The 13,951-nt window shown below is 40.4% G+C and overlaps 1 protein-coding gene across 1 annotated transcript; it reads left to right on the forward strand.

Moving 5' to 3' along the window:
• Positions 1-6,064: 6,064 nt before the first annotated feature.
• On the forward strand, positions 6,065-11,614 carry ZNF24 (zinc finger protein 24). The gene is made up of 4 exons (XM_082853387.1): positions 6,065-6,150; positions 8,031-8,533; positions 8,776-8,923; positions 11,013-11,614. The coding sequence occupies exons 2-4, from the start codon at positions 8,114-8,116 to the stop codon at positions 11,549-11,551; spliced, it is 1,107 nt and encodes a 368-aa protein (XP_082709513.1). The 5' UTR covers positions 6,065-6,150; positions 8,031-8,113; the 3' UTR covers positions 11,552-11,614.
• Positions 11,615-13,951: the final 2,337 nt, after the last annotated feature.

The following is a 13,951-nucleotide window of genomic DNA, read 5'->3' on the forward strand; positions in this document are numbered from 1 at the left end:
GGATACAAGTCAATACACAAAAATCAATTATATTTATAAATACAGCTGTGAATAACTGGATATTTTAAAATATCATTTTAAATAGCTCCAAAAATCAGTTAATGCTCAGAAATAAATTGAATAAAACATGGGCAGGATCTACACACTGAAATATACAAAATGCTGATGAATAAAATCAAAGAAAATTTAAATGGAGAGGTATAATGTGTATCCATGGATTGATAGACTCAATATGATTAACATGCCAGTTGTCCATAAAATTGATCAATAGATTTAAAGCAATTCTGACAGAATTCAGTAGGATATTTTGTGTAGATATAGGCAAGCTAATTCTAAAAGTTTTATGGAATGCTAAATATATATATATATATATATATATATATACCTAAAATAATTTTGAAAAGAAAAACAAAGTTGGAAGACTCACACTATCAGATTTTAAACAATTATTATAAAGCTATAGTAATCAAAGATGTGGTATTGAGATAGACACAGAGATCAATGTAACATATTAGAGAGTTCAGAAAAAGATCCACACAAATATGGCTAACTGATTTTTTTTTTATAAAGATGGAGGGCTTCCTTGGTGGTGCAGTGGTTAAGAATCCACCTGCCAATGCAGGGGACACGGGTTGAAGCCCTGGTCCGGGAAGATTCCATATGCCATGGAGCAACTGAGCCCGTGCACCACAACTACTGAGCCTGCCTTCTAGAGCCCTCGAGCCAAAACTACTGAGCCCGTGTGCCACAACTACTGAAGCCTGCATGCCTGGAGCCCGTGCTCCACAACAAGAGAAGCCACCACAATGAGAAGCCTGAGCACTGCAATGAAGAGTAGCCCCTCCTCGCCGCAACTAGAGAAAGCCCACGCACAGCAACGAAAACCCAATGCAGGCAAAAATAAATTTAAAAAAAAAAGATGGAAATGCAATGCAATAAAAACAAAACCTTTTTATCAAATAGAACAACTGGACATCTATACGGAAACAGACATATACACAAACTCTCAACCTATAATTCATACCTTATATAAAAATTAATGTAATATAAATCATACATTTAATATTAAATGTAAAAATATAAAACTTTTAGAAGAAAACATGAGAGAATCTTCAGGTCCTGGTGTTAGGAATTCTTAGCTATGGCACCAAAAGGACTAGCCATAAAATTTTAAAATGGATAAATTGGAGTTCATCAAAATTAAACATTTTTCTCTGTGAAACACACTATTAAAAGAATATAGAGATAGATATAATTTTTAATAGTGCTTTTCCAGATTCATACTTTATGTACCAAATATTGATTTTGGCTCAATATTTCTTTCTTTTTTTCACTTTTTAAAATTCAATTTATTCAAACTAAAAAAAGCAAAAATCATATATATTAGCTCCAGCTTCTATAACAAAATACTATAAACCGGGTGGCTTAAACAACAGGAATTTAGTTCTTACAGTTCTGGAGGTTGGGAAATCCAAGGTCAAGGTGCCAGCTGATTTGGTTCCCAGGTGAGGGCTCTCTTCCTGTCTTGCAGATGGCCATCTTCTTGCCTTGTCTTCACATGGTGGAGAGAGAGAGGAAGCAAACTCTCTACATCTCTTTTTATAAGGGAACTAATCCCATCGTGGAGGCCCCACTCTCATGACCATATCTAACCTAATTACCTCCCAAAGGGCCCATCTTCAAATACCATCACACTGTGGGTTAAGGCTTCAACGTGTGAGTTTGGGAGGTGGGCACAAATATTCAGTCCATAATACTATATGACCAAGCAATTCCACTTCTAGATATTTATTCTAGAGAGATAAAAACTTATGGTCACACAAAAGCATGTCCATTAGTATTTATAGTAGCTCTATTCAAAATCGCCCAAATCTGAAATCAACCCAAAAGTCCTTCAATGGATGAATGGATAAACAAACTGATATCTACAGTAAAATACTACTCAGCAATAAAATGAAATGCACTATTGAGACATGCAACAACATAGATGAATCTCAAAGGTAGTATGTTTGATGAAAGTTATGTAAAAGGTTAAATACTTTATGATTCCATTTGTATTACATCGTGTAAAAGTCATTGATGGATTATAAATCAGTGGTTGCCATGGGTTAGGGAGTAGGAAAGTTGTGAGTACATCTTGAGGGAGTTTTGTGGAATGATAGAACTATCCTGTATCATGATTTTGGTGGTAGTTTTACAATCTGTACATGTTTTAAAACTCCTGGAGCTATCTGCTAAAACAGAACTAATTTTACCGTATATTAATTTCTTTTAAAAAGAGCAGAACTCCATGAAATAGAAAACAAAAGTAATAGAGCAAATGAACCCAAAATTTGTTACTTTGAAAGATTAATAAAATTGATAAACTTCAAGCAAAACTGAAAAAGAAACAAGAGTATCAATTTCAGGAATGAAAAAGGGGACATCACTACTGATCCTGTAGACAGGATATTAAGGAAATATTATGAACAACTTTATGCTAATACATCTGACAACTTACATGAATTAGATAAATTTCTTGAAATACACAAACTACTGCCCCTTACATCTCATTGACCAGAACAGAATCATTTGGCCATTCCTAGCCATTAGGAAGGCAAAGTGAATACATGGCAAAGAGAAACAGAGAAGTCATGGATGGCTTAGCTCAATCACAACTTATTATCTATGGGCTGGGCACAGTGTTGGGCCCCCAAAATCAAAAAAATGAGGGGTGTATTAGAAGTAAGGGGGAGTACTTTATGTAGGAAGCTAACAGTGCATGCCACAGTTACCTTTTTAGTCACTTGCAATGAAAAGATTCCTGGTGCAGTGCATTTATTAGCTAAAATGGAATATTTAACCAGTGTATTTTAAGTGCCCAGAGGGAGATACTTTTGAGCTGAGGAGAAGGTATGAGAGCTCCAAAATAATTGTTAGAGAAAATCCTAGAAAAGATAATTTTGGGATGAAATATGGTAACACCAAATCTGAAGGTCTGTGTTTTTGTTCAGCGTGAAAACTTTTCTTACTCCACTTCCTCCCTCTCGGGGTGCCTCCGTTCCCCTTCAGCATACTAATTCATTTAGGTGCCCCTGCTGATATTCTTTTCTTTTTTTTTTTTTCCTGCTGGTATTCTTAAGCGCTTTTACTGTAGCACTTCTACATTGTCTTGTAAATACTTGTTTTCTATGTCTATCTCCTTGTTTTCTATGTCTATCTCCTTGTTTTCTATGTCTATCTCCTGAACGAGACGGTAATGTTAAAAGAGGGAATCATGACTTCATTTTAATCATTTCTAGGTCTCTGGAACTCAGCCAGGTAGCATCTGTCTGCTTTTGTTTGTTTGTTTGCTTTTAATTTTTACCATTAATTAATGGATGAGATGCTTTCAAGGCAAGGTTAGAAGATTTGGCTGGTAAAGAAACAACAAGCCGTTTTTAGATTTAGACAGATTATTACTTACAGAGACAAAGCAAGAGTAGCCAAAGGTTTCAGCTCCCCATGAGCTTTTGTCTCACACACCAAAAGGATGACACCAAAACAACAGTTGGGTGACTGCAACCTGAGATGTGGGACCCCTTGTTGCTGAGGGGCTAATGCCACACTGCATATCTAAACCTGTGTATAATCTGCAGCTGTACTCTAGGCTGGTGAGGCGGAAAGCCTCATCACAACCTGGGAAGCCTGGAGAAACTTCCCTGACAGCCTCCTGAGAGGACAGGGAGCTGAGCGGCAAGTGGCCTATAGCAGCTCCTCATGAGCCTCTCATGTTCCAGGGGGATCACAAGGTGTTCTGCCAAGACTCAGGTCAGCTGCAGCACAAGCCTCGTCTCTGTGGCCTCTGTAGCTATGTGCAAGGTCGTCAGGCACTGGCACGGAGCTATTCCCTACACTCAGGTTGCCCAGAGGATCATGATGCTCTATCTTTTTTGTTTTAAATAAATTTATTTATTTTTGGCTGCATTGGGTCTTTGTTGCTGCGCATGGTCTTTTCTCTAGTTGTGGAGAGTGGTGGCTTCTCTTGTGGAGCACGGGCTCTAGGTGCGCGGGCTTCAGTAGTTGTGGCCCTAGGGCTCTAGAGCACAGGCTCAGTAGTCGTGGTGCACGGGTTCAGTTGCTCTGTGGCATGTGGGATCTTCCTAAACCAGGGCTTGAACCCGTGTCCCCTGCACTGGCAGACGGATTCTTAACAACTGCGCCATCAGGGAAGTCCTAGATCTTTAAGACTAGATCTTTAAGATAGCAACAGGGTCCACCATTCAGGAAAGAGCTCACATAGTGGGGCTCAGAAGGATGGTGTTTCAAAACCGGGGTTGGTAGTCCCTGCCCTCAAACGAGTAAATTAGAGATGAAAACTTCATCGTGGTTACCATTTATTCTCTCAGAATTAGGAATGATAGAACAAATCCCAGGCAAAAGGTTTTGTAAAATTTTGCAACATTTTTAATCTCCCCAAGTATTTCTGTTTGATGTGTATCCTTTTAGTTTTCCAACATTAATTAGATGTAAAAAAAAGAACTCTTAAAGCAAAACAAAAATGCCTTGAGCTAGCTTTTAGAGTCACAGAAGAGAGAAAGGTTGGGAAGAGCAGCCGGGTAGGTTGGTGGCAGTAGGCAAGCAGGAGAGAAAAAAGTCTGGATTTCGGAAACCTCCTAAATGAAGAGAGAAGAGGCATCAGAAGTCGCAGGGGTTCTGGGGAGGCAAAGCTCTAGTCAGAGAGTAGAGTAATGCTATACCATCAGCTTCTAACTCACTTGCTCTCTCATTCATGAATCCAGCAGAGACTTGAGGGCTCTTTGCAAAGGACACTTTCCTGAAGGAGGCAGAAAGCTGAAGCCTGAGGATCTTGGAATGCTTCTGGAAGGCTGGACCTGCACTTCTAACACAGAACTTAAACAACAGGGCTCTTTTGTGTGGTTTCTGAGGCCTGACATGTGATCTAGCAAAGGCAGCAATCTGAGCAGCCCATGCTTCATTCATTTATTCAATAAATATTTATTGGGTTCTCTATGTACCAGGCAGTCAGCATCCTGGGACTACTAGGTGGGGATACGGTGGTGAACAAGACAGGCAAGGTCCCTGCCCTTAGGGGACTTATGGAGAAAAACAAAAGAAAACAAAAAACAGAGAAATGAATAAGTGGGCTCACTTCTACCCAGTGCTTGAGAGTGGGAAGGCTTCTGGGAGGAAAGGTGGTCAGGGAGGCTGAGGATCCTGGGTCACAATGAGCCTAAGAGCTGGGGAGTGGGGTGGGGTGGAGATGGGATTGGGGGCAAGGAACAGATTACAGGAGGCCTTACAGACAAACGTCAGGAGTTTTTATGTCATAATTAAGGCAGTAGGGATCCACTGAAGGCCTTTAAATAGGGGATGAAATGATCTGATTTATGTTTTTAAACGATCACTTTGGCAGCTGTTTTGTAGTATAAAATGTCAAGCCTGAAGTCAGAAGGTGACCACGCATTCTGCAAATTCAATGTGCGATCATTGCCAAAGCTCTTGGTTAAGAGTCTCATTTTGTTTCCCTGACACATAAATTGGTCATACTAAAGCTCTATAGCACAGCAAGTGGGAGGCAAAGGTTAGAGTCATGCCTTGGTTTTAAATCTTGCTTCCCACTTACTAGTTATGAGCTCTGGGCAAGCTATTTACTTGTGCCGCGATTATCTCAGCTGTGAAATGGGGTAATAAAAGTTCTTACCATCTTAGGGTTGTGAAAATTAAATTACAATACATGTAAAGCATGGTGACTGTGCCTGGTACGATGTAGTTAGCATTCATAAATATTAGCTTTTGTTACTTCTGTCAGAGGATTACTGTGAGGATCACATGAGATAATGCATGCGAAAAGGCTGATGAAACCGTAAGACTATCTTAGTGGCTGAATTCTTTCTTTTCCTTGTCTTCTAAGCGGAACACAGAAGGCTGGGCTATCCGGAGGAAAGAGGCGCGAGGCCAAGCATAGCCTCAAAGCAGTCATTGTCGTTGGACAGCCCTTCCCCCCGCCCGGAGCGCATCTCCATGGTAACGCGGTGCTTCGCCTCCCCCCGCCTCCTGGGGCCCGCAGACCGGAAGCAGTCTGCGCCGGGGGCTGCTGGGAAACCGCTCGTGAGTGGCGTTTGTGCGTCCGCCGTGCACAGCGAAGCGGCTGCGGTCCCCGAGCCCGAGGTTTGCGCGAGAGTGGGGGGAAGTGCGTGAGGGAGACTCTGGGCTACGGGCTGCGGACCGCTTTAGCAAGAGTCAGCGAAGAAGCCTGGCGGAGACCTTTCTCGGCTTCCCGGGAGGCGCGGGGGGGCAGGCCGCGGTCTCCATGCCCGGCAGTTGGGGGACGGCGAAGGGAAGACGGAAAGCCAGATTCGGCTTTCAGCACCTTCGGAGACTCCTCCATCCCTTGTGTCCTCCGCGACCCTTGCCTTCCCCTCCCCCATCGGGCGGTTTTGTTCTATTTCGAGGCCCTGGCATCTCGCGGAGAGTTCTGGGATTCTTTTCGGGCGGAGGTGGGAGTGGGCGGACCTCGCGCGGGGCCTGCCGGGACTTGTAGTTCAGCCGGACGCGGGCGGAAGTACCGTGGCTTCGACGCTGTTGTGGCAGGGTGGCTTTTGGTCTAACGAAAGCCGCCGCCGCGAGTGCGGGGAAGAAGGCTGGAATCGCTGCGGTGGGGGCGGGGTTCGCAGCGGCAGTCTGCAGGAGTGAGTGGGGAACTGGGCTCCCCGCCCACGCGCCGTCGGGACAGCGAGGCTGCTCTCCCCGCACCTCCTCACGTCCCACGGGCAGGGTGCTGTATGAGAACGTAAAAGGAAGAGAAATTTATTTTCTGTAGACTGTTTGAGCCGTCGATAAGGTAGGGTCTTGGAATAGGAACAAACGAATCTGTAGGCCAAACCTACGTGTTTGTAGGGCCGCCACACTCCAGAGTATTTAATTACACCTGTATATATATTACCTGATAAGATATTTTCCGATTCCTAGTCTCATGGGGTTACGGGAAGTTGTTTGGAAATTTCTGGCTTTCACATTCCGGGTCCTGAATAGGTATATTGAGTAGCTGCATGGCTCATTCCTAATGGGTATTGTAAACAATGGCATGGGCATGACTGTGCAAATACTAAGGAAAGGATCAGAAATAGTACAAGGTTTCCCTGAAGGTAGAAGCCAGGGAGCCTGTGAGTCACCCAGTGTAAGGACAAGAGTCTGCACCACTGCACGAAGTTACGGTGTTATGAGAGTGCCTTTTCTTTGAAGAATTTTACTGTGATTAATGCCTGTCATTACAAATGTAAAGGTACTTACGGCTTGGTGGGTGACTGAATAATACTTAAGTTTTATGGCACATGGTGGTTAATTTTTGTCAACATTATGTATCTGTTACTGAGCAAGTGAATGTTGTTTTCACGTATATTTTAACTCCAGGGAGTTCTTAAACATTTTGAAAATATTTCTTAGCCCTTAAAAAACATTTGTCAAAAGAAATTTTTTAAGCGGATAATGAAAAAGCAGTCCCTGCTTTTGAGGTGACCTAAGTGTGTCAGGGAACACCAGTTATGAATTGCAAATAATGTATTCAAGGGTCAGATGCATTTAAATAACACTGAAGTGGTCTGGTGCTTACTTGGATTCTTTTGATTGTTGAAATAGGTTTTGTAGGTCACAGATAGGCAAACTTTTTCTCTAAAGGGCCAGAGTAAATACTAGGTTTTTCATGCCCTATAGTGTCTATTGCAACTACTCAATTCTGCTATTGTAGCGTGAACAAATAAAATTTATGGAGACAACTTAATTTCGTATCATTTTCACATGTCATGGAGTGTTCTTTTGATTTCTTTCAACCATGTCAAAATGTGAAAACTCTTCTTAGTACAAGCACTGTACAAAAATGGGCACCAGGCTAGATTTGGCCATGAGCTGTAGTTTGCCAACTTCTGGTTTTAGGTTATTGACTGGAATTTTTAACCTAGTAAAAGAATTCATTTTTATTTCCTTTAATCGGTATGTGTCCAAATTCTTAGAATATTTGGTCATTTATATATTTTTCATTTCTTGTGCCTCAGGAGTGCCTGTGAAGAAAACGGGGTATTTCCCTGAGGCCTGTATCCTACCTTGATTGTCTTTTCTTGAAGTATTATAAATCAGGATGTCTGCACAGTCAGTGGAAGAGGATTCAATACTTATCATCCCAACTCCAGATGAAGAGGAAAAAATTCTGAGAGTGAAATTGGAGGAGGATCCTGATGGCGAAGAGGGATCAAGTATCCCCTGGAACCATCTCCCTGACCCGGAGGTTTTCCGGCAGCGTTTCAGGCAGTTTGGATACCAGGATTCACCTGGGCCCCGTGAAGCTGTGAGCCAGCTTCGGGAACTTTGCCGTCTATGGCTCAGGCCAGAGACACACACAAAAGAACAAATCTTGGAGCTGGTAGTACTGGAGCAGTTTGTTGCCATCCTACCCAAGGAGCTACAGACTTGGGTTCGAGAGCATCATCCAGAGAATGGAGAGGAGGCAGTGACGGTGCTGGAGGATTTAGAGAGTGAACTGGACGACCCTGGACAGCCGGTAAGCCTGCTGCGTCACGTTCCTGGGTCAGGAGCATTGGCATGGCAGTAGGCGCAGCTGCTGAATTAATTCCACTCAACTAAGTTAAAATTATGTTTCTGTGTCGCTCCTCCCCGCATTATCTATGCTTGTTTGCCATCTAGGCCTCTGCAGCGTATGTTTTGTATGGTTTCTTTTGTGTGCGTTTAGGTTTGATTCTCATCACGTTCCTTCTCAACTGAACCAAACCCTTTCATTTCCAGGTTTCTCTTCGAAGACGAAAACGGGAAGTGTTAGTAGAGGAGATGGTATCTCAAGAAGAAGCTCAGGGATTACCAAGTTCTGAGCTCGATGCAGTGGAAAACCAGCTCAAGTGGGCATCCTGGGAGCTCCATTCCCTAAGGCACTGTGGTGAGGACCCCATGTGGGCCGGAGGATGAAAGAGGGTGTGGACCTTTTGTCCGGAACTCTTTGCTTATTTTTACTGTGAGGAAGGGGGGGGATAATCACCTTAACTTGATTGCTTAGACATAGACACACTGTAGGGTTTCGATTCTTTTCTAATAACAGTTGGTTTGCTAACCTCAGGTCTTTTTATTCCTCAACATTAACATCATCAGCCTTTTCTTCTATTTCTTTCTTTGAAGGCCTATCCATTTCAGGCTGGCATTTGCCTTACTCTGAGCCAGCGCCCACCTGTAGACCGGGTCGCTCTGTTTCACTTGCCGTATTGCTTATTTGCCATCTGTTTCACATCCTTTTAGTCTCTTGCCTAGTGTTCCTGGTACAATAAGCTTACCTGATACCTCTTCAAATCTAGTTTTTTTGTTTATAGTTTATTACTGAAGCCTTTTCTGAATTTTTAGCTTTTTGTATGTGTTTTTTCTTCAAACATCCTACCTAAAGTCATTTTTGTTTCCTAAGAAGCTTCTTTTGTAGAAATGATATTTAGAGAAAATTCTTCACCTTTTTTAAGTATTTATAGATACTGAGATAAGTATTTATGCAAAAATATGGCTCCTAGCTATAATAAATATAAGTATAGAAAAATTAAGTAGAAAGCTCATAATTCACTAAGGCTGTTCTTTCCCAGTATCTTGGCAGTTAATGCCACATACTTACTTATTTTGATACAACCCCGTATATTCCTAAAACCGCTACATTTCTTTTTCATATTTATATGAATTAAAATGAAATTTTGTTTGAGACTGCTTTGGGAATCATTCCTTGAAGTAGTTGGAGGAGGTAATGCTAGTGTAATGAGCTCTGAGCAGGCTTCCCCTCTGAATTATGGGGCATTCTTTTGTGCAATAAAGTTTGAGAACCACTGTCTTTGGTTGTTGGAGGTGGTATCTTCCTGGGAACTTCTCCCCTGCCTGAACTTTAGGAAAATTCTCGCCTCTTTTTAAGTAGCCTCATTTTAGCAGTCTGGTCTCTACCACACTTGGGAGCTCAATTCTTTGTGTGCCATTTGTCACCTTCACACTCACTTCTCTGTTCTTCAAGTCTCCAGACCTCACTGATCCCCTCTAACTCTTCAGCGTCTCTTTGTCAGCCTTTTTCCTGACTGTCCCTTTCTTAATCATTTGTTACAGATTTGCTCACTGTTTATAACTTTTTTGAGCAGTGCTGTTCACCCTTTAGTAACTGTGTTTATTCTTTAAGGCTTGAAGTTTCAGGAAGGTCTGAAATGAGACTCGCTCATAATCACTGCCTGCCTACAGGTGGGTCATGGTACCTCATGTTGGTAATTTGGGCCGTTCTTTCACTGAACACATCTAACTGAGGCCTGGAAGTAACAACTCGTCTAAAAACCATGACAAATACCAAATACATGAGGCTGCTTTTAAAGGAAAACTTTCAGTTATTAAAGGTGCATTGAATTTGTAAGTGTCATGTCCCAAGTTAACACAGGACACTCTCGGCTTACCTTCAGCTTTTTGTCAGGACTCCTATATTCTCCTTTTAGTCTGATCTTGGCTGTGACCTGCCTTGTCCTGCTCATTTTAGAAATAGTCACTTTCTGACAGATTGGTGGTTATTTACACATTGTATCGTGATATAATTTCTCCCTTTTTCAAAGCAAAAGAATATTAAAATGATTTATAACGGCCAATTTTATTTTATTTTTCTCCAGACCTAGCTGCATCACTTTGACTGTCTCTAACAAACTTAGACTCTCTAAAAAATCTGCCATTTTTCTGCCCTTTGGTTTTTGACTACTACTGTATAACCCACTCCCTTATGTTACCACTTTTATTAGGATACAACCTTTTAATTTCTCATGTTCCCATGCTCTCACTTCGTTAACCTCATAATCAGCCATTTCATTTTTTTTCTTTTTTGAGAGTAGGTAACCTTATCATCAGTTTTCATAGTGCTGTTTATAGACATATGCAAGCTATTTACTTTTAGTTAATTTTTAAAAAAAATTTTTCTTCAAGTTTCTTTCCTCTCAGGATAGGAAATGAGTGATATTTACATTTTCTGTTTATTTCAGATGATGATGCTAGGACTGAAAATGGAGCGCTAGCTCCAAAGCAGGAGATTCCTTCAGCAGTAGAATCTCATGAAGTTCCTGGCACTCTCAATATAGGTGTTCCTCAAATTTTTAAATACGGAGAAACCTGTTTTCCCAAGGGCAGGTTTGAAAGAAAGAGAAATCCCTCCCGAAAGAAACAACATATATGCGATGAATGTGGAAAACACTTCAGTCAGGGCTCAGCCCTTATTCTTCATCAAAGAATCCACAGTGGGGAGAAACCCTATGGATGTGTTGAGTGTGGGAAAGCATTCAGCAGGAGTTCTATCCTTGTGCAACACCAGAGAGTCCATACTGGAGAAAAACCTTACAAATGTCTCGAATGTGGAAAAGCCTTTAGCCAGAATTCTGGGCTTATTAATCATCAGAGAATCCATACTGGGGAGAAACCTTATGAATGCGTTCAGTGTGGGAAATCCTATAGTCAAAGCTCAAATCTATTTAGACATCAACGAAGACACAATGCAGAGAAACTTCTCAATGTTGTGAAAGTTTAAGAAATGAAAAAAAAAAATCAGCACTCAGGTCTTTTTCTTCTGAAATGAAGACAAAATTAAAAACATGAAATGATACATAATAGTTTTCCTATAGACTTAGAAAATCCACTGGGAAATGTAGAAAATTTTCACCCACTATTATTATCTTATCTTGAAAGAAATGGTGTCATACCTGCCTAGAAACTGAAATTTTAAACTTAATTCAGGTGTTAATGCCTAAATCTTCCATGTGATGTTTATATTCTTATTATTTTTCCAAATGATAAACTACCTGATTCTTTGTCCCTTTGTTAAACTTTCCTTCTTAGACAGATATGTTATTTGTGTTGATCATTGAAATGTTCTTTACAAGGACACATTCCTTTCTACATTGAAAAGCAATGTAGGAATTGTAAAATCTGAAAACTGAAACCAGTTTTTCCAAATTTACCAGTTTTCTTTTACCTAATTTGAATATGCATTTCAGAAAATAGAAGATAAAGGATGACCAAAAACCTCAAAGTGAAATGAGCCTTAAAACTCAGATAAGAAGTGATGGTGATGAAACATCAAAAAGTGAATGGGACACCTAGATTGGGGAAGATTGACAAATATTTTGATCCAAGAATTGAAGTATATCAAGAATTTATCTAGGTGTAGTTAGTTTCCTGCCTGCAGGAAAACTCAAAAATAGCTCATCTTACCTGTAATTGGGAAGCATCCCACTAATGAAAATAATGACCTCTCATGTATCATTAGAAAGTGGACAGTCTAAACAATAAACAGTTATAAAACTATGAAGATAGAAATTATAACACTAGGGAAAGATTTGTAGTGAATGGCAGTGTTGAAGGGCAAATGTAAACAAGAGTGATGGTCTGTCTTGGCTTTTAGAAAACAAAAGACTTGAAGATCTAAGTCATTATTATTTTTCCTTCATTTTTAAGGACAGAAAAATCCATGACAGGTGGGCAATGAGTATCAGGTTTGCGATTTTACTCCTTTGGTACAAAAGGATTGAACACCAGGCTAACAAAGCAGCCATGCATTTATTAAATTTTCTACCGACAAGGCACTGTGCTAGGTACTGTAACCCTGCCATAATTAGGTAGGTATTTCTTCCACTGTAAATCATTGGGGGTTGGTACAAAGCTGTTGCATGTGAGTTAGCCTCTTCCCCCACCTCTGAGATTCCTAGAGCCATAGTTGTCTTACCAGGGTGTTGTATTTGGGTAAAGGAAGACTCAGCTCAAAGAGCTAGCCAGCTCTTCAGCAATCTTCAGAGGTGAGTCCGAGATAACTATCACAGTTTGGAGGTTTGTGGGTCTTTTATAAAAAAAAAAAACAAACTAATCAATCTCTAGTAGCATTGAGGTTATACTTACATGTTAAGTTGAATGGGTTCTATTTAAAAAAAAAAACAACTAGGTTATAACAACCAGTTTAACTGTCAGAGTTGGTGGAACTTTTTTTTTTTCATTTTAAGTCTTAACACATTTTTTTAATGTATAAAAATAATACACATTGTAGTAGTAGGATCATATACTCCTTGTCTAAGAATCCCAAGTACTGTGGTTCTGTTTAGTGGAAAACTCTGAAAGTTAAAATATAGATATGAGAAAAGGCTTTTTTATAGTGGGCATAATTGTGTGGAAAATGACCCATGTGAATAAAAATATTTCATAGTTCCAGAGGTTTTGGTTACATCTGGTACTTGGATCAGATTAAAAAATGGAAGGTGAGATTTGCATGAGCCTGTTAAAAAGCATACTAATGCGAGGCCAGCTGGTGGAGAAGTGAGGCAGAATGGAGCTTGTCTATAGATTTTCTGATAACAATTATAAGAAATGTGCTTTATAGATTAAGATTTATTGAAGTATAAATATGTAGTAATGATATAATGTATTTTAAGTTATACAAGAATATGTAGGGACTTTTGTTTGGGTCTTCTCTTTGTGGCTGAGAGGAAACAAGTCAATGTCCAATAAAGCTATAAATTCCTCCACTCTAAGATAAAACGGTCTTGGGTTGATTGATTTATTTATTTATAACTGGCTTCTTTCCAAGTAGGTTTTGAGGTGGCATATTTGGAATACTGCTGGGATGACAGAATTCTTTTATCAGAGTAGGTAAGAAGGGAATAACCTCTTGGTGGCTAGAATTTCATGGGTTTTTTTAGATCTTATTTTTCCTATATACAAAGAAGCTTCCCTGTGGTACATTTTTCATAAATGCCAAAGATGTTTGGTATAATGTGAGAGCTTAGAGAAAGTATTTGAGTTGGCAAATATGAGGTTGTCTTGCCATCTCCGATACCTGTACGTTGTTTAGAAAGGATTCTGAAACTAAGGCAAGGCTCTGGGGAAAATGGGTTGGACCCAAAAAAACTGTGTGACAATACACATGAAAAGGAAGTGATGG

The sequence above is a fragment of the Leucopleurus acutus genome, assembly GCF_964270905.1.
Source record: "Leucopleurus acutus genome assembly, chromosome: 13".
Taxonomy (NCBI): Eukaryota; Metazoa; Chordata; class Mammalia; order Artiodactyla; family Delphinidae; genus Leucopleurus; species Leucopleurus acutus.

What these genes read in the sequence shown, in the direction of transcription:
- ZNF24 (XM_082853387.1), top strand. Translation starts at nt 8,114, where the DNA reads ATGTCTGCACAGTCAGTGGAAGAGGATTCAATACTTATCATCCCAACT. An exon ending in TGGACGACCCTGGACAGCCG is followed by an intron (nt 8,534 to 8,775) that starts GTAAGCCTGCTG and finishes TTTCATTTCCAG; the next exon opens with GTTTCTCTTCGAAGACGAAA. An exon ending in CCATTCCCTAAGGCACTGTG is followed by an intron (nt 8,924 to 11,012) that starts GTGAGGACCCCA and finishes TGTTTATTTCAG; the next exon opens with ATGATGATGCTAGGACTGAA.